Source organism: Mastacembelus armatus, chromosome 6 (genome assembly GCF_900324485.2).
Source record: "Mastacembelus armatus chromosome 6, fMasArm1.2, whole genome shotgun sequence".
In the NCBI taxonomy this organism is placed as follows: Eukaryota; Metazoa; Chordata; class Actinopteri; order Synbranchiformes; family Mastacembelidae; genus Mastacembelus; species Mastacembelus armatus.
Genome location: NC_046638.1, coordinates 785,530 through 802,972, shown reverse-complemented (window position 1 = coordinate 802,972; position 17,443 = coordinate 785,530). Strand labels below are relative to the sequence as shown.

The following is a 17,443-nucleotide window of genomic DNA, read 5'->3' as shown; positions in this document are numbered from 1 at the left end:
TTCTGACTGATCTGGACATTTGAAATCATTTCACCGTTTCATTGACCCAGTTTCCTTCTATAAATATGATTATTTTCTAAAACTTAAATGTGCTGAATTTCTCTGAGGTCCAGTTCCAGAGACAAGAGCCTAAATCAGAGTTGTGCTTTAAGGCGCCGTGGCTCATCTGTGCTCCTGAGAGGTATTTTACATTTGTGCAAAGGCAGCAGGGCACAGCTGAGACCGAGTCTGTTTGCACTTCCAGATAAACTGTGACTGGGATTGTTTGAAAGTGGCTGATGTGTCGCTAACGTCACACCTGTGAGTCATACTGCAGGTTACCTGAAACACTTCACTCACCTGTCTCCGCAGGTCCTGGAGCGTCTGTTTCAGAAGGGCTTCGGCATCAAGGCGTCCTGTGGCGGAGGAGTCGACTCGTCCCAGTTCAGCGAGTACGTCCTGTGTCGTGACCTGAGGCACAGCCAGTCCGTCACCAGCACCCCGATCCGGATCAAACAAGAACCCCTGGACTAAAAACCTCCAACACGCAGGAACTAAAAACTGCATCTCACACCTGGATCATCCAAAGGTCTCAGCAGCTGCAGAAGAACTCACGCTGAGACCTGAAGACTTGAGGTCACAGGAAGTATGGGAATCAGATCAGGCTTTGAGAGCGTTTGAGTTTGGGTCAAATGTTTTTCCTGCGGAGCTGGTGACGATCGACAGCTTCTGTCAAACAAAGCGAACTCAGAAATCAGCTGTCCCGTGTGAATATTTGTAATAAGGCCTTTGGTTTGGCAGCTTGTGCGGTGAATATTGTCCAGTGTGTGTTTACATATGAATGGAAAGGTCATTTTTTAATAAGTGTGTGCAGATGCCACGGGGCACATAACTTAATTCTTTTTATATAACTTCCATTTGAAAAAGGATATTTAATGTGTTTGTTAGCTTGCTCTGTGTCTGTTTCTCATTGTACAGGTGTGTTGATAAAAAGGTCTCGGCTGTCTGGATCAAAATCCACAAACCTGCTTCTTTATCGTTTTCTTTATTTCATTTTTTTTGCAAAGGTACAAACAACTGTAAAATTGCATTGCCTGACATACATCAGGATTGAATACAGAATGTAGGAAATATAAATAGTCGCAAAAATTGTGTCCTTCCAACAGATGAGACTTTAGCCCGGCGCCCTGAGGCCCCAGGCTCTGACTGAACTTACAGTACGTCCACCACAGCTTCGTTAGCAGTTAGAGCTATATACTATACAAACCAAATGCCCGATACGTGGGAGGAAAGAAAGACATTTAAAGCGTTAAAAACCTTCTGAGTACACACCTTTTCCAAACAAGTCATTTTAAAACTTTCAACAGCACACCGTGAAGCCAAACTGCATTTTCATCTACCATCAAGTTCGTATTTCACCAGTACAAGGTCGATATTTTCAGACTGAGCTGAATCCTAACGTTTCATGGCAAATAATAAAAGTGGACTCACATCAGCTGGGATGAGAAAAGGGAAACTGCAGGAATGTTTGCTCTTTATGGGTTTAGCCTTCATGAACGTAGCCTGAGTCCAATGTCCGTAGGAGAGCCAGCTCCCTGTGATGACCGTTAGCTAAAACGAAAACTGTCCCAGTGTCAAGAATCAAGACGTGAAGTTTTTCTTTCTGAGAGTCAGAGGCTTGGACTGATGCTGCTCTCACATCCGCACCTTAAAGATTAATATACAGCCAGCTGCTCATTAGCTTAGCTTAGCATGGAGACAAGAAACAGGCACACAGCTAAATTAGCTTAGCATTAAAAAATAGAAACAGCTAGCTTAGCATAAAGTAATAGAAACGGGCAAAACAGCTAGCTTAGCCCAAAGACTAAAACAGGTGAAAGCGGTAACATAGCTTAGCATGAAGACAAGAAACAGGCACACAGCTGAATTAGCTTAGCATTAAAAAAATTGAAACGGGAGAAACAGCTAGCTTAGCATAAAGTAATAGAAACGGGAAAAACAGCTAGCTTAGCCCAAAGACTGAAACACGTGAAAGCGGTAACATAGCTTAGCATGAAGACAAGAAACAGGCACACAGCTGAATTAGCTTAACATTAAAAAAAAAAACAAAAAAAAAAACAGGTGAAACAGGTAGTTTAACTGAGCCTAAAGACATTCTGTGAATTCTGTTCTCTCTAGGCAGAGTCAAGATAGTTGTTTCCAGTCTTTATGCCAAGCTAGGTTAGCTGTTTCCCTACTGTTCCCAGTCTTTATGCTAAGCTAAGCTAGCTGCTTCCACCTGTTTCTAGTCGTTATGCTAAACTAAGTTAGCTGTTTCCCAATTGTTTCCAGTCTTTATGCCAAGCTAGGTTAGCTGTTTCCCTACTGTTCCCAGTCTTTATGCTAAGCTAAGCTAGCTGCTTCCACCTGTTTCTAGTCTTTATGCTAAGCTAAGTTAGGTGTTTCCCAATTGTTTCCAGTCTTTATGCTAAGCTAGGTTAGCTGTTTCCCTACTGTTCCCAGTCTTTATGCTAAGCTAAGCTAGCTGCTTCCACCTGTTTCTAGTCTTTATGCTAAGCTAAGCTAGCTGCTTCCACCTGTTTCTAGTCTTTATGCTAAGCTAAGCTAGCTGCTTCCACCTGTTTCTAGTCTTTATGCTAAGCTAAGCTAGCTGCATGTTCACTGTGCAGACAATGGGATCAGTCTGAACATCTGACTCAGAGAAAGGTAAATGTTGAACTGCTCCTTTAACCATTCAAGTCTGTCGAGTGTCACCGTTTTCAGCATGATTATCCTCTAAATCCACACTGTCCCTACTCCCACACACACGTGACAAAACACACACACACACGATAAAATTATCGACCAACTTTCTGTCTGCTCCATGCAAAGAACCGTCGAAGCTTCACAGTAGTCGCGGCTCACATTCCTCTGACAACACGATGCTGCGTAAAACATCCAAAACTCACTATCCTCGATAAACTCATGATCCTCGATAAACTCATTATCTGACTCAAAAAGCAAAAAAAAAGTGACGATTGAATGTGACCGAGCTCACAGATCAGAGAATGACCAGAAACTCTAAAAACAGCGCAAGGAGGCCACGAGCCCGGCGTCCTGAGTGGGACAGAAAATCTAAATGGAGAGGTTCGGAAAGATTCAACCCAAAGGCACCTCTGTAGGTACAGCGCTGGAGTCCAAACCTTGTGAGTAATCCAGCTCGTCACACTTTGGAAGCAGAACACTTTCAGGGAACTGTGTCTAGTTTCAGACCTGCACAACTTTCAGCTGAACAGGTTTTCTGTCAGTTTTTGTTGCTATAAAACATCAAACTCCACTGATTTTCCAAATTAGTCTGTTTACTTTAATCTGACCTTTCCTTTCCCAGGTGCTGGGGAGCGTACCACTGCGTCCTGTGCCCACCTGTGCCCGGATCCAGCTGCACTGTGAGTAACGCAGGACCCAGGTTTGGACAAGGAAGAAAAATGTGCAGAATAAGAAAAACAGCAATGTCTCTTTTTCTGCTGCATCAGTTTGGAAACGGTTTAACAGCCTGGTCACACCACAGTTTACAGTGATCACCGGATTAACCTCAGGTGGTAAAATAAAGGTCATCAGAGATGACTGAGAAACGATGAAGTGGAGCTTTGAGTGGACGGAGATGACGCGATCCAGTTTTACTGAAACTTACTGATTTGAGAATGTTTGGGGTTTTGGAAGAATCAAGACTTTGACGACTTTTGGCATTTTAGAGTTTAGATTAGTAGAAACACAGACTGTAGATTAATCAGCACTGGAATGAGTGACAACTGCTCCATACACAGTTACCAGACTGACAGTATTTACATCACAGCCGTGACCACGAGCGGCCGAGCCTGAAAACCCTCCGACTGTTAATTCACACATCAGGGAATCTGAGGCAACAACGTCAGTGAACACAACAGACAGCACGCTGTGGGCAGAACGGCTCCGAACGCATCACCAAGGAAAAATCAGTATTAACATTCAGCCCGTTTAAAAACACATTCTACTGTTTGGATCTGGTTTCTCAATGCTAATGATCTGCTCCAGAAAGATGACAGCTAACCTGCAGCAGTTACCGACTGTGAGCTGCCACTACATCCTCAAACCTCTGCAGCTCTGTGAAGGTGTTTTGTTCCGTGTGGCGTGACCAGGCTGCTCTAAATTAGTGGAGTTCTCTCGCACCAGACGTGGAGCTGAAGAATGACCTGCAGTCTAAACCCAGACGCCTGGATCATCTTAAAATAATGAAACATCCTTCTCAAACAATGTGTGAAACTAGAAGCGAGAGTCCAGAGGACAAACTGAGGATGAGGAGGTGCTGCAGGGACTGAAACACCTGTGAAGAGGTTTGATCCTGCAGGGGGCCCACGCCTCACTTCAGCAGAGCCTTGTAGAGCATCAGCGAGCGAGCTGTGGTGCGGTCCTGCTCCAGACAGAAGATGAAGTCCCTGAGGTTAACTCGCGTGATCCGCTGACGGGGCTGCTGGCGGGAAGACGCCGCCGGGGAGGAGCCTGCACCCGAGCCTGCGGCCACCTGAGGGGGGAGACGGAGCGTTAGACCAGGTCTGGGTGGAGGCATAGTCATCTTTGGGGTTAGATGGCTGAAATAAAGCCCGTGCTTTACACAAGGTCATGTTTCTGTTTTTATTCTACAACAGGACAGGAAATATCCCACACTCTGATTTTAAAATGGTTTTAAGTCGGACTCAGCCTTGTCTGTTTACAGTTTATGGGTCACATGCAGCAGCTGGACCTTTTCTATATGAAAGACTTTCAAGTGGAGTCCAAGTGACACCATCAGGGTTATCATCAGGCCATATTCACATTAGCACATTAGCACATTAGCATAGCTGAGAGTTGTAATTGCAGCTGATAACTTGACAGATAAGCAGGCTGCCTGACACTGATGTGGATATGAGCCGCTGAGAGTCGGGATATGTTGGGACTCCCTCACCTTTTTGGAAGTTCAGTGTTATAAACTGCAGGACTGACCCTTTAAACATCTGTTGTTGACTGAAGTGAAGTTTTAACATCATTTGATCCAGTGGATGGAAACAGCAGTTTGGACTTTATGTTATTTGGATTTTGAGTCTTTCTTACTGTTGTATTTATGCTACCAGGTGTTTCTGTTATTTTGTCCCACCCTCACAGATCTGTCTGTGGACTCGCAGCTTTAACCTCGGCTGTGACGCTTGTACTTTCCAGAGACACCTGAAACCTCAGTAACTGCACTGGGTGAGATCTCCCACACCGGCTGAATCACTCGGTGAGCCCGGACCTGCAGGAAGATCACCACACCTTCACGAGCAAGGTGTGTCTGCCGCCTGGGGGCAGTTACCACCCGGCCTCGCAGGTACCACTCACACACAACGCCTCTGCTCCGTCACAGATGCTGCTCCAACAAGCCCTCTTTCCCAGCGCTCTTCCCATGCTGCCGCAGTGCCCCGAGGCGAGCTCAACAGGCAAAGGCCTCTGAACTCAACCCCTGTTTGAAAAGAAAACATGAAGGAGCAGTTTCCCAGGGTGACCTCGGGGTAAAAATGGCAAAAACAAAAAGAAATTTGCATGTGGCCTGTGAAATGAACCACTTTCCACTTGTTTCTCATGTGGCAGCAAATGATGTTTGTGAGCCAGAGGTGAAAACTTTGGAAGAGACAACAGAGCTTCTGTTTTCAACATGAACAGAGCCAGAGGGCTGAAACAACACAAGACTGAAAACCAGCAGCACTATTTACTGTTACATGGAAATGCTGCCTTCACTAATGTTTCCTGCAACGTACAGACACCTGGTGCCTGTGAGGAGGTCTTCATGGGACCATGTGGCTCTGAAGAACTGAGACCAGATCCAGGAGCTAATTGTTAACAGCCCTAACGGATCTCAGATCAGATCTGGGCACTTGCATATGTGGCCTAGATCTGATTCCTATCCAGGACACTTCACATGTGTTGGACATTTATGGAGAAGCTTCTCATGGAGCCAAACTGGAAGGAACATATGGGAACCCAGCAGCTTTGGAGGAAATGATGTTGTTGTGCTTCACGTTTCAGTTCAGTCTGTGCATGGGGGCAGTTTAGGAGCTCAGGGGGTTCACACTGGAGCCTGGTCCATGTCCCTGACACACATGGATGGGACGGAACAGACACGCAAACAGCAGATCTGACGGGAACAGAAGGAACCTCAGAAGAAACACACTGAGCTCCACACTCCATCTGTGGCTGAACTCCCAGTGTACAGGGAGCTGTGCTGCTGCAGGAGCCTGCAGGCAGATCTGACAGCACAGGATAGGAATGAAGCTCCAGGTCCATACAGGAACACAATCAGAGCATTATGAAGCTGCAGGCCTGCAGGTATGTTAACCTGCTCCGCACACAACATACATCTGCACGCACACACACATCACGCCCTCTATACTGACACACAACATCGACGTAAACTCTGGTCAAGTCTTCGTCCAAATGCAGCTAAAATCTTAAGCCACTTTCTATCCACCGCTGCGAGAACTGATCCCTCTGCAGACATTTTCTCAATTAATCAGTGAATTTGTGGTCAGTAAAGTATCAGAGCGATAAACACTGAAAATCCCTGCTGAAGTCAAACTGTCGCTGCTGCAGGAAGTAAAACCAGCTGACAGTTTAGTTCAACCATCCATTTTCTGCTGCTTGTCCACATCACAGAAATGAATTAATACTTGAATTACAACATAAATAAAATAATACTTCTAGGTCCTGCTGGACCTGCTGCCTATTTGGTGTGAAACAGGCATTTAATATCAGTGTGGGAATAAAGATGGAGCCTGCTGAAGCTGCAGGTCTCCTGAATAGTTGTCTCAGACATGAACAAAGCTCCTGTGCTGCTGGTGTGTATTTGAAGGCTGACAGCCCGGGGCGGCAGGGTGGGGGTGGATGGGACTATCTGCAGCCTGATCAGGCCTGCAGTCAGGAGCTAAAGGACAGATTAGACAGAAAAGGCAACCAGGGACACTCAGAGAACAGAAAACCATTTGTGCTGGAAGTCCCCAATTAGTCTGAATTCAGAGGGAGAGAAATGACAGTCCTGATGATGAAGGGTGGTACCTCCTAGAAAATAGAAGATCTTTGTTGTTTCTAAGACCTGGGGTGGTCCTGGTCTGATTTTTTAAATATATGAGACTCAGGTAACAGCTGTAGACGAAACAATCTGACATCCTGATTAAAATCATGTCAATCAAGTTAAACTCCTGAAACTGACGTGAGGACAGTTTGTTAGGAAAGATGTCTCACTCTGTTGCAATGACAGAAACACTCAGTCACAAAAGATCTTTGGTCGAGTGTGGACACAAAAACCAACAAGTTTCATTCTGTTCTGTCAAGTTTCTCTTTGTGTTCAAAGTAAAATGACAGTAAACTTTTCACTCACTATCACTAATCACTAAACATCACCTGGATAAGCAGAATGAATGGATGATTCAACTATTAGAAATGTATTTAAGGTCTATGTATAAATTTTACTTCAGGTCAGAGATCAGACTCTAACCTTCAGGTGGTTTTGGGTCATTTGAGTTTGGCTGCAGCAGCACGGTGGTTCAGTGGTCAGCCCTGTTGCCTCACAGCAAGAAGGTTCCTGGTCTGAAACCCATCAGGGGCCTTTCTGTGTGGAGTCTGCATGTTCTCCCTCTGCTTGTGTGGGTTTTCTCCAGGTACTCTGGTTTCCTCCCACAGTCCAAAAACATGTATGTCAGGTTGATTGGTGACTCTAAATTGCCCATAGGAGTGAGTGTGAGTGTGTGAGGTTGTTTGTCGCCTTAAAGACAGAAACGAGACTGATGCAACAACCACAAGCTGAACACAGCCAACATATCCCAGAGTTCATTGCACCATCATCAGAGGCCTCAGCCCCCCGAAATGTTGGATTTGTCTGCAGGGTCCTCCCCCCTTCACTCTGCTGCCTTTGTCTGGGACTGCTGGGGGGCCGAGCCCCAGGCAGGAGTGTGGAGAGGGTGGGGTGAGCACGAGGCAGGCGCCCCCTCCCATCCAACACCCAGCCCCGAGCTCATTTCTGCAGAGCTGAAATCTATGGCTGCCCCGGGGGCTGGGGGGACAGAGGGAGAGGACGGGGGGAGCTGCACCCACAAAAAAGCTGCAGGCGGGCGGTGACCCCCTTCACTCCACTGTGGTCACACTCGGGCCTGGATCACAGAGCAGGGAGCGGGGCCTGCAGTCCCCAGGACTCAGGATGTCACAGTCACTGCACACTTACATTAGCTCAACAGTCTGACAACAGTCTGACAACACAGCTGCTCCTGACGCACAGTGACAGCTGTCTGCAGTGGCGCCCCCTGCTGCAGGGAGGGTGCTGGATCAGACACACGTCCCTGTTTACTCCAGTCACAGACACTAACCTTTATGTGGCCCTTTTATCCGCGACGCTTTACACATGGCCTGTCATTCCTCCGTCCACAGAGCAGCAGCAGGCGGCGGAGCTGCCAGACTGGTGACGGAGCTACAGCTGACCGGCCGGGGTTGAGGTTTTTTCGATGTCTTACCTCTGTGCCTCCTCCCGGTGAGTCCACTTTGCGTTTCTTGCGTGGCCCGATGGCGGCGAGGGCTGTGAGGTTGGCATCTCGTTGTCGCATCTGAGCCAACTCCTGCTGCTGCATCTGAAAACAAAGCACGATGTGATATGTCAGTCGGTGAGTGAGGACTGAGCCTGGTCCAACACTGAGGGTTCAGTTCTATCACAGGCAGAAAGGACCTGAGTGATGAGGACTAACTGCTCACTGGTCTGAAATGCTCCCACCCGTCCCTCCCCTCAGAGAGACTTCTGGGTAATGACCCCTGACCTCTGCAGCCTTCTGCAGAGAGCAGCTGGTTCAGGGTATGAAACTAAAGAGGGTGAAGGGACGGGTGGAGCTGCAGCTACATGGACAGAGTGAACCCACCTCCTTTGCCTTCTGCTTCAGACGAGCCTGTTCGGGATCCTCCTGTCGGGCACGGCTCTGGAAGCAAAGACACATCGGTCACGCTTCGGTTTTTATCTGCACTTCTCCGAAGAGACGACCGTTACTGAGAATGTGCAGGTCCTCAGTTAAACTTACAGTACAAATACATCAGCCGGCATCGTACTGGTCTGATGTATTTGTACTTGATACTAACTGTGTCTGCTACTGTGGATTTCAGGCTAAACTGTAGAGACTGTACTGCAGTAAAGATCCACTGAGCAGCTAACGCTCCAATAAACTGAATCTCAGTGTTCATGTGATTTAATCCAGCAGAAACCAGATGAATGTACGTGGATCTGTACCTTGGCGGCCTTCAGCAGAATCTCTCTCTCCTGCTCGTCCTTCCTCTGTTTCTCCATTCGCTCCAGCTGCTCGAAGAAACGAAGCTGAGAGCGAACGTCTGACGTCTGTTCGTGAAGTTCTTCATCCTGGCGGAGGAAGACGAGGCCCACGGTCAAATGACAAAGTGGCCGCATGTGACCAAACCGCACACTCATGTTTAAAATGTCTGTTCTTGAGAAATGTAAACCTAAACATCAGAAAGTGTGTAGAACCATCTGAAAACTGCAGCTGCTGGTTTCTATAAAACCACAAAAGTACCATCATCCAAAGTATGATTGAAGTATCCAAAGTAAAAGTACTCATGGTGCAGAATGGCAATGTGAGAGTCTGTTCTTACCTTTCCTCCGTCTGCACGATGCTGAGCGATGGCTGACACCTTCTCCAGCAGCGAGCGCAGCCGGGACTGGGTCGCATGTGAAATTAAGTTCACCACCTCCAGCGGCACCTCGGTCACTCCGAGCTTCTTCGCTGGAGGCCAGAAAACAACAGGTGTTCTTCAACAAGACGAAGAGCAGTTTCTACTAAACAGCGAAAAGACTGTTGTCTCAGAGAGCTGGTCACATACGGACAATTACTCCTGAGATGCAGTTCAGACCTTTGCACACGTAAAAGCAGACGGCACAGATTTATGATGGTGTAGTTCTATATAATCGGCCCAGACACGAACCTGTGTCCAGGATGCGGCAGTGCAGCAGGCCGGTGGGCAGGAAGGACTCGTCTTTACACGAGCGGATCTTTGTGCCGACGAGCTCCGAGCTGGTCGCTAGGATACGGGCGTTTTCCTCGTTAAGGTTGACGCCGGCCATGGACGCCACGTCGTTAATGTCATCGTCATCTCTGAGGGCGAGAGAGGCCGAGGTGAAGATGCAGAAATGAGAAAGGCCTGAAGAAAACTCGACATTTGGTTATTTGTGCTTTAATCATGTTTAAGTGTGAGTCAACTCATTCACATCTTACTCTGCACAGTAGCTGCACTTTATTTTTAGTCAGTCGGGGTAAAATTAAGTGGTGATCACTGTGGTGGACTGTTCTGCAGCTGGACTGTTCTGCAGCTGGACTGTTCTGCAGCTGGAGCTGTGTGCACATGCTGCCCTCTAGTGGCTGATCTGTGCACTGTCCCACACTGATGCTCCCTGCAGGAACCACAGTCTGGAGTTGCGTCCACATCCCAGGCCTGAACGTTTCGGTCCAGGACTTTAGGTCACAGTTTGTTGTGCAGCAATTTATTTTGCTTTTGGACCGTTTTTCCAAACCCGAGTTCCCATATTTAGACATGGGCTGGACAAATGTTTACACCAGCTGATTTCTGTTTGACATGAAAACATCTCCTGACTCCTTCCCTCTCACCTTCAACAGGATTAACTCATCATTCACCTGAATGTCCCGCCCCCTGGGTCACTGAGCTTCTTCTGATTGGCTGCAGCTGCCAGGTTTACAGAGCATTTGCTGATGATGGTTGTGGGTCCTCTTATAAGTGTACCTGAAGGAAACCAAGCAGTAGGTAGATCAATCGACACGTTCTCCAGCACATCTGGACATGTTCACAGTAAATATAGAAGGTTTGGGGTCAAAGCGAATCCTGGCTGCAGACGGACTCACCTTGAGGTCTGAGAGTCTGACTGATGACAACAGGTGTCCGGGTCTGTACAGTCTGGAATCCTGGTCTGCTCACAGGCTGTTGGAGAAGAGACATAGTTAAAAAAGTAAAGAAATTTACAATATAACAAAAGCAACAACTAAAGTTAGTTCTGGTGCTGGTTGACCTGCAGAGTCAGTCCCAGAGTCCTGTCCCAGGATGCTTTTCATCAACAAGAACAAAAAGAACCCTCAGGCCTCAGAAGGAACAGTCTGATATAAAGGTTCTCCCCCTATTTAAAGAATGACTTAACACTCGGTGAAGATCTGGTCTTTGCTGATCTCCAGTGGTTTATTGTCCCACCTGGCTGCAGCGATGCACAGGTGGGCTCAATAACACACACTCACACACTCACACACTCACACACTCACACACTCACACACTCACACACTCACACACTCACACACTCACACACTCACACACTGAGTCGTGATCATACCAGAGCAGTTGTGTTTGTGAACGGTGTGTTCGGTCTGACCGAGCTGCTGGCCGGACTGGTGGGAAGCCGCGGTCTGATGGTGGTAGTAGTGACGGAGCCGGGGGCGGCCAGGGGGGGTGCAGCCGTGCTGGGGGTGGCCGTCATCAGAGACTGCTGGCTGCTGAGCAGAGACTGACGCAGGGCAGGGAGGCTTTTCTGTGGACGACAACACCTTCAGATTAAAGAGGTCCTTCTACATTACTGTGAAGGTCTGTGTGGAAGCAGTACTCTGTGTACAAATACTCTGTTCTACAGAATCAATTCAGTCAGCAGCTGGTAAAGGAACCTGATGTGTACCCGTGTGCTCTGATGTACCTAGAATATAATTACACAGCTGCTGTTCTCCTCAGTTCTTTATTAATACTACGCAGAAAGTGAGTAGGGTATGTGTTAGTATCAGTATCAGCAGACAAATACTGCAGTAACTGTAGTAGTACTAGTACTGCAGCTGGTACCTTGAGGAAGGGGATGAGGTAGGGCTGTGGGGAAGACTTCAGCTCAGCCTGCAGCCGAGTGGTGAACTCCTCAGGCTCAATCTTAGCGTCCTGGATGAAAAGCAGCAACAAAGGCACAGTTAGACTCTGACTGGTCAGTGTGGGTCTCAGGATGGGGCTTCTGGGAGAGAAACATCTTACAAGCAGGTCCTGCACCAGGGCCTTCACATTCTTGGAGGTATCTGGAGAGGGGGAATTGTGGGACGCCAGCTTGATGAGCGTGGCGAGGAAGTTCTTGCATTTCTTCACGTTTTCTTGCATTTCCTGTCAGGATGAAAACATTTGGGACGTCAAGTCAAAAACCACAGTCAGTCGTGTAAACACACGTTTGCCGTATCTGGGCCTGACCTGCGACAACACGGTGACTCTAGCGGGGGGCGTGGCTGGGGGAGCGGGGGGCGTGCTGGTCAGCGGGGTGGGCGGGACACCGGCTGGCTTGGCCAGAGGCGTCCCTCCCGCCGTTATCACCGTCGGGGCCTTCTGAGGAGTCGTCATCTTCACCGACACCGCTGCAGCGCCGGGGGCCACGGTGATGGCCTTTGGGGACACAACAACACCATGAAGACGAGGTGAGATATCACAGCACAGTCAAAACAGACTCTTCAACATTAAATCGCTTTTCAGCCTTTTTTAGCTCCTGGTTTTGGTTCTGAAAACAATCAAAGCTGCAGTAGCTCGTGCTTGGTCAACAACGTCTGACATACAGCTGATGTTGTTAGCAAACAGCAGCTGGAGCAGAGTCCGACAGTAAACGTGTCACAAAAACAAAACCAGGAGCTAAAAAAGGCCGAAAAACATCCACAGATCATGTGATCACTGCTCATATCACAGGACAGGGTTAATTCATGACAATAAACACGTGCTAAGATAAATATGCTCTGAATAGTTTCTACGTTGTACCATTCTTAGATCAGTGGTGGAACAAATGTCTCGAGGCCTTAGAACAATGACGAGTTGTCTTTCAGGTTCATCATCTGTTGTATAATGAGCAGCTGTTACATTAACAGTTGTCCTGGTCCTGGTACCAGGCTGGATTTGGTGTTTGAATGTGAGGGGGATGTACTGATAGTACTGCATTGTTGTACTTCATGTGTACTGCATCACATTTAGTCAGAAGTGCTAGACCAGGTCCAGCTGCATCAGTGTCCCAGACTCACTATCATCAGGCTGGTTTCACTCTGATTCAGTTTCTGACCTGGTGATGGAAACAGGGACACGTACTGTGTTTCCACATTGAGCCAAATGTCACCTCTACAGTCCGGGCTTCTTCATCTTGGCCTCAGGAAGAAAAAAAGGGTCTCGGGCTTCAAAGATTATAAAAACGATATTTGCCTTAGGATCCATTATGTACAAATAAGTGAAGACGTCAGCTGGAGCAGGATGAACTCGCCTGCCCTCTTCTCTTTAGGTTTGACTTTCCAAGTATGAGGAACAGCTGGTGGTCCGGCCCTGGGGGCTGGGGCCTGTACTCTCAGACTGGGCATCACCGAGACGTTCCAACAATTTAGCAACTCAAGAGTTTCTGCACACGTGTGGAAACTGAATGTGATGTTTTTGTAAGCTCTCCGAAGGTTTAACACTTTCCAGAACAAAGGAATGAAAGGAATAGTTCACTGACAAATCCTACAACACCCAGGATGCATTGCGCCCAGTCCACTGTAGTTCTGTTTAACACCAACTGTAATGGACGAGCAGTGGATTTTCTTTTTTCTTGACGCTGATCATTGAGGACAGTTTTGTTTTAAAGACTGAAGCGTAAATCCTGTGGGTCGGCCCAGAGTTTTACATCTTAATAAAAAAAGATTAAGAAATAAAACTTTGGCTCTGACCATGAATCACTGACTCAGCTTCTCTATCTGAATTCAAATTCCTAATTATTCTGACTTCAGAGCTAAAATCGGCAGACGGGAAACACACACCTGCACAGATGTGGTGGCAGGAGACTGAACCATCCTGGGCTGGGTGGGGGACGCCAGGCGGACGGTCTGAGGGGCACCAGGAGCCTGCACACAACAGGTGACAGGGTCAACATGATGAGTGGGAACAGTTCAGAGCTCATGCAAAGACAGAGAAAATCAGAACCACTGGTCTTAGGATTTGTCATTATTCTCTTGAATCCAGCCCAGCAGGAAGCAGGACTGGGTCTGGCTGGTCCAGTGAACAAAGGGAGTCAGGATAATGAGGCTGTGGAAAGAAAAAACAAGAAGGTCGGCTTCAAATGAAGGAACAGGAGCTCAGTCTCCAGACTGTCCAGGTGAAGAGGGGAAGCAGAGACACCTACAGGTGCAACACACTGGTGGGAACTTGTGCAACAGCTGGAGAACTGAGCTGACCCCCGGACTTTTGACTGGTTGTAGTTCAGAGTCTGATGTGGCCTGTGACTGTACAGGCTACACCTCTGTAAGTCAAACTCAGAACTTTTCACTGCCTGTAAGGTCCTTTAAACTGCTGCTTTTAAGACCTTCAGACCTTCAGACATGCAGGTTTGTTGGTGGTTTGCGGTTAAACCTACCGTAGTGGTGGTACTGACCCGGATGGCAGCTCCGGCTGTTGCTGTGGCAGGTCTCTGGGTGATGTTGGCTACCGTCTGGCTCTGCTGCGTCTTGGCCTGAGCCTGGGCCAGGACCTGTTGAGGCACCATCACCAGCTGACCCGTCTCCGTCCGGACCAGAACCATACCTGAGGGAGGAGGAACCGCTGTGAGCTGAACAGAACTCAGCCACCTGAGCAATATAACCTGAGCTTCAGTTTGGACATGCTGGTCTGGTTGGCTTTGCTGACGCCGTGCACAGCAACAGCAAATATTCCCACAATGACTTGTTGAACATCAGCCTGAGATGGTTCCACACTGACCTACGGGGCCAAAGCCCAAAGAGACAGAACCGTAAAACTCACTGCTGGACTTTAACAACAATACAGTGTCTTTCCCTGAGGTAGAACTCTTCTGCAGGGGCGGCGCTCACACTGTGAGGTAGATCTAATGAAACCGGTCCATCCTGCAGCATTTCAGGGGGGTTCTGAGCGGCTGCTGCACAGCTCTGGGTCATATCCAGGACTGTGACTCACAGTAATATACATATATAGATTCTCTTGATCGGTTGTTCGTCGTTAATCTCCAAATTCTGAGGTCACAGTTCTTCCTCACCAACAATGGGAGGCCCGTCTTCCTCCAGAAACCAGCTCCAGACGCTGCTGTGAACAGAGAGAAGATGGAACCAGAGACCAGTGGACCCTTGGTTCCTTCAGAGCCTGTAAACAGTGACGGCCGTTCTCAGCGTCTGGAGCTGGTTTTTGGAAACAGACGGGCCTCCCATTGTTGGTGAAGAAGAACCATGTGAGCCAGGTCAGCGGTGTGGCTCCCTGCTGGGTTTTTAATAGTCTTTGGACAACAATGGAGGTCTACGGCTCAGACCCATAAGCTGAACCAGGTTCTGGATTCACACACATTCATTCAAACAAACAGCATGAAGAAATATTCAGTCTGCAGCAACATAACCAAGACCTTCAGCTTTTTTCATCCAAACAAACGTCATGACTCGAAACTACGTATGTTTTCCTCGATTTCTGCAGCAGGTCATCGACCTTCAAACAAAACATTAGAATTGATTATTCTCGTTATCAATTAATACACAGGTCGTTTTATAAGTAGCTGATGTTTGTGAACGATAGCAAAAAGGCATTTAGGCCTTCGCTGAGCAACACGTCACATCTTCTCCAAATGTTTTTGTTTTCTGTCAATCAGCTAATTGATTATTGATTCAGCTCTAAGGTCTTGCTAATGTTGCAGCAGATCCAGGATTCAGAGCAGCAGGGGACCCGTCAGGTCCAGAGCTCGTGTATCATCCTTATCTCACCAGCAGGCATGGTGAACCCGGGGGGCAGCTGGATCGTGGTCTGCTGCTGGGGCCGGACAGCGAGCGGAGCCTGAGGAGCAGCGGCCCGGGTGGAGCTCACCACCAGCCCGGGCCTCTGCTGCTGGATGGAAGTGGCCACCACGGGGGCGCCCGGCGGCCTCACCACAGCCACCGTGGGCTGACCCACTCCATTCACCGCGGGCTTCACGGCGGCCGTGCTGGTCCCAGTCTGAGTCTGACTGACGGGGGACTGGGCTGCCGCTGGAGGGGGGGTACTCCCCAGGATGACAGAGTTTCCAGAGCCCGGCAGGCTGGGCACCAGCATCTTGGTGTGCATCAGAGGGTTGCTGTGGTTCATGACCTGAGAGGTGGAGGCTGATGGGGAGGGGGCACCCTGGGTCACCACCTGGCCAACCTTGGGGTCTACCCCGTTCTGGGCGACGCTGGCCACCGGGCTGGGGTGCCCCTGCAGGGCCACGGTGGGGGACGCCACTGAGGACTGAGGTACCGGGAAAGTGGGCTGCGAAGCCATGGGGGCGATGATCGCGGAGCCCCCCGCGCTGACAGTACTTATCACGGTGCCGGCCCCGGCGGCTGCAGGGACCGCGGGGGGGTTCACCAACTTTACAGCTCCGCCGTTTCCGTTTAAACTTTGTAGTCCCGGAGAAGCGGTCCTGATAGCCTCCGCCGCGGGGACGATGGTGGCGCTGGGAGCCGCGCTCGGACCCAGGACAGCCGCCCGGTGGAAGCTAGTAGCCGCGGACTGAGTGGTCAAAGTTACGGATCCCGGTCCGGGGGAAACAGTCGGAGAAGGCGCTCCAACTGTTTGCAGACCGGCTCCCGCGGTGATCACGGCCCCGGCAGCGGCAGAGGAGGTAGAGGAGGAGACGGTTTTATCGGAGAGCGGCTCATTAGCGCCGGGTTCCTGGGTCAACCCCGCTTTTGGATGCCCTTGTTGCGGCTGGTCCACGGACCCCACTTGATCGCGCACTTTCCCTGAGAACTGACCGGCGGCGGCCGGAGCTGCCTCCCGTTTCCCGTCAGAATACGAAGCAGCGGGAGTCTTTCGGTCGCCCAGTTGTGATTCCAGAGAGCCGACCAGGTCGCTAACTGCTTTCTCATCCACCTCATTGAAGAGCATGTCCTCCAGTGGGTCGGAGGCTCCCGCCATCTTTGATGTTGGACCGTTGTGCAAATCGTATTTTAGAATGTACGCATGCGCCGAGCATCCTGCTGGTTTTAGAGCATAGAAACAGAATAAACAGATTTCCTAGGGGAACCACTGTACACAGGTGTTTACTGCAGGGGCCACTGTACACGGGTGTTTACTGCAGGGGCCACTGTACACAGGTGTTTACTGCGGGCCAAATAAGACACTTCTGACTGTTTAAAGATGAATTTATTTAGCCATTCCTAACAAGGAAACATAATGTTAGACATGTGAACATGTACAGAAAGTCACAAATAAACCATATATGTGACATTAATGTGATCAATGTTCCTTCCAACTGTTCTTTTGAACATGAATAACTGCTTTGATATAGATCACTGAGAGCTTTGTATATTTTATCAGTGTTATTTTATTGTTATTGTTGGTTATTATTAATGTTATGAAAGCAGGACTAAATAATCAATTTACCTAAAAGGGAAAAAAAAGGAAATTTACAGTAAACAACTTT

General features: G+C 48.7%; 2 protein-coding genes across 5 annotated transcripts in view; one reads left to right on the top strand and one right to left on the bottom strand.

Moving 5' to 3' along the window:
• LOC113132645 (BTB/POZ domain-containing protein kctd15-like) overlaps positions 1–978 on the top strand; it is a 32,026-nt gene extending 31,048 nt beyond the window's left edge. For all 3 annotated transcript variants that reach the window (XM_026310921.1, XM_026310920.1, XM_026310922.1), the window contains exon 5: positions 352–978. In XM_026310921.1, the coding sequence (XP_026166706.1) occupies positions 352–513 (162 nt within the window). In that variant the 3' untranslated portion in view covers positions 514–978. The remainder of the gene's footprint in view (positions 1–351) is intronic.
• A 30-nt stretch (positions 979–1,008) lies between these two features.
• On the bottom strand, positions 1,009–16,977 carry LOC113132627 (transcription initiation factor TFIID subunit 4-like). Of its 2 annotated transcripts, none has more exons than XM_026310893.2 (15): positions 15,765–16,977; positions 14,423–14,589; positions 13,830–13,913; positions 12,259–12,447; positions 12,052–12,174; positions 11,872–11,961; positions 11,378–11,572; positions 10,902–10,977; positions 10,677–10,782; positions 9,970–10,139; positions 9,640–9,770; positions 9,263–9,388; positions 8,901–8,957; positions 8,505–8,618; positions 1,009–4,516 (listed from the first exon to the last, which is right to left on the bottom strand). In XM_026310893.2, exons 1-15 carry the CDS (start codon positions 16,933–16,935, stop codon positions 4,355–4,357), a joined length of 2,961 nt encoding a protein of 986 aa, XP_026166678.1. In that variant the 5' UTR covers positions 16,936–16,977; the 3' UTR covers positions 1,009–4,354. The 2 variants fall into 2 exon arrangements, with proteins under 2 accessions (XP_026166678.1, XP_026166679.1); XM_026310894.2 differs by having other exon boundaries at positions 14,441–14,589.
• Positions 16,978–17,443: the final 466 nt, after the last annotated feature.

What these genes read in the sequence shown, in the direction of transcription:
- LOC113132627 (XM_026310893.2), bottom strand. Translation starts at nt 16,935, where the DNA reads ATGGCGGGAGCCTCCGACCCACTGGAGGACATGCTCTTCAATGAGGTG. An exon ending in CCAGGGGGCGGGACATTCAG is followed by an intron (nt 10,140 to 10,676) that starts GTGAATGATGAG and finishes TCTCGCCCTCAG; the next exon opens with AGATGACGATGACATTAACG. An exon ending in TGAAGCAGAAGGCAAAGGAG is followed by an intron (nt 8,619 to 8,900) that starts GTGGGTTCACTC and finishes CTTTGTTTTCAG; the next exon opens with ATGCAGCAGCAGGAGTTGGC.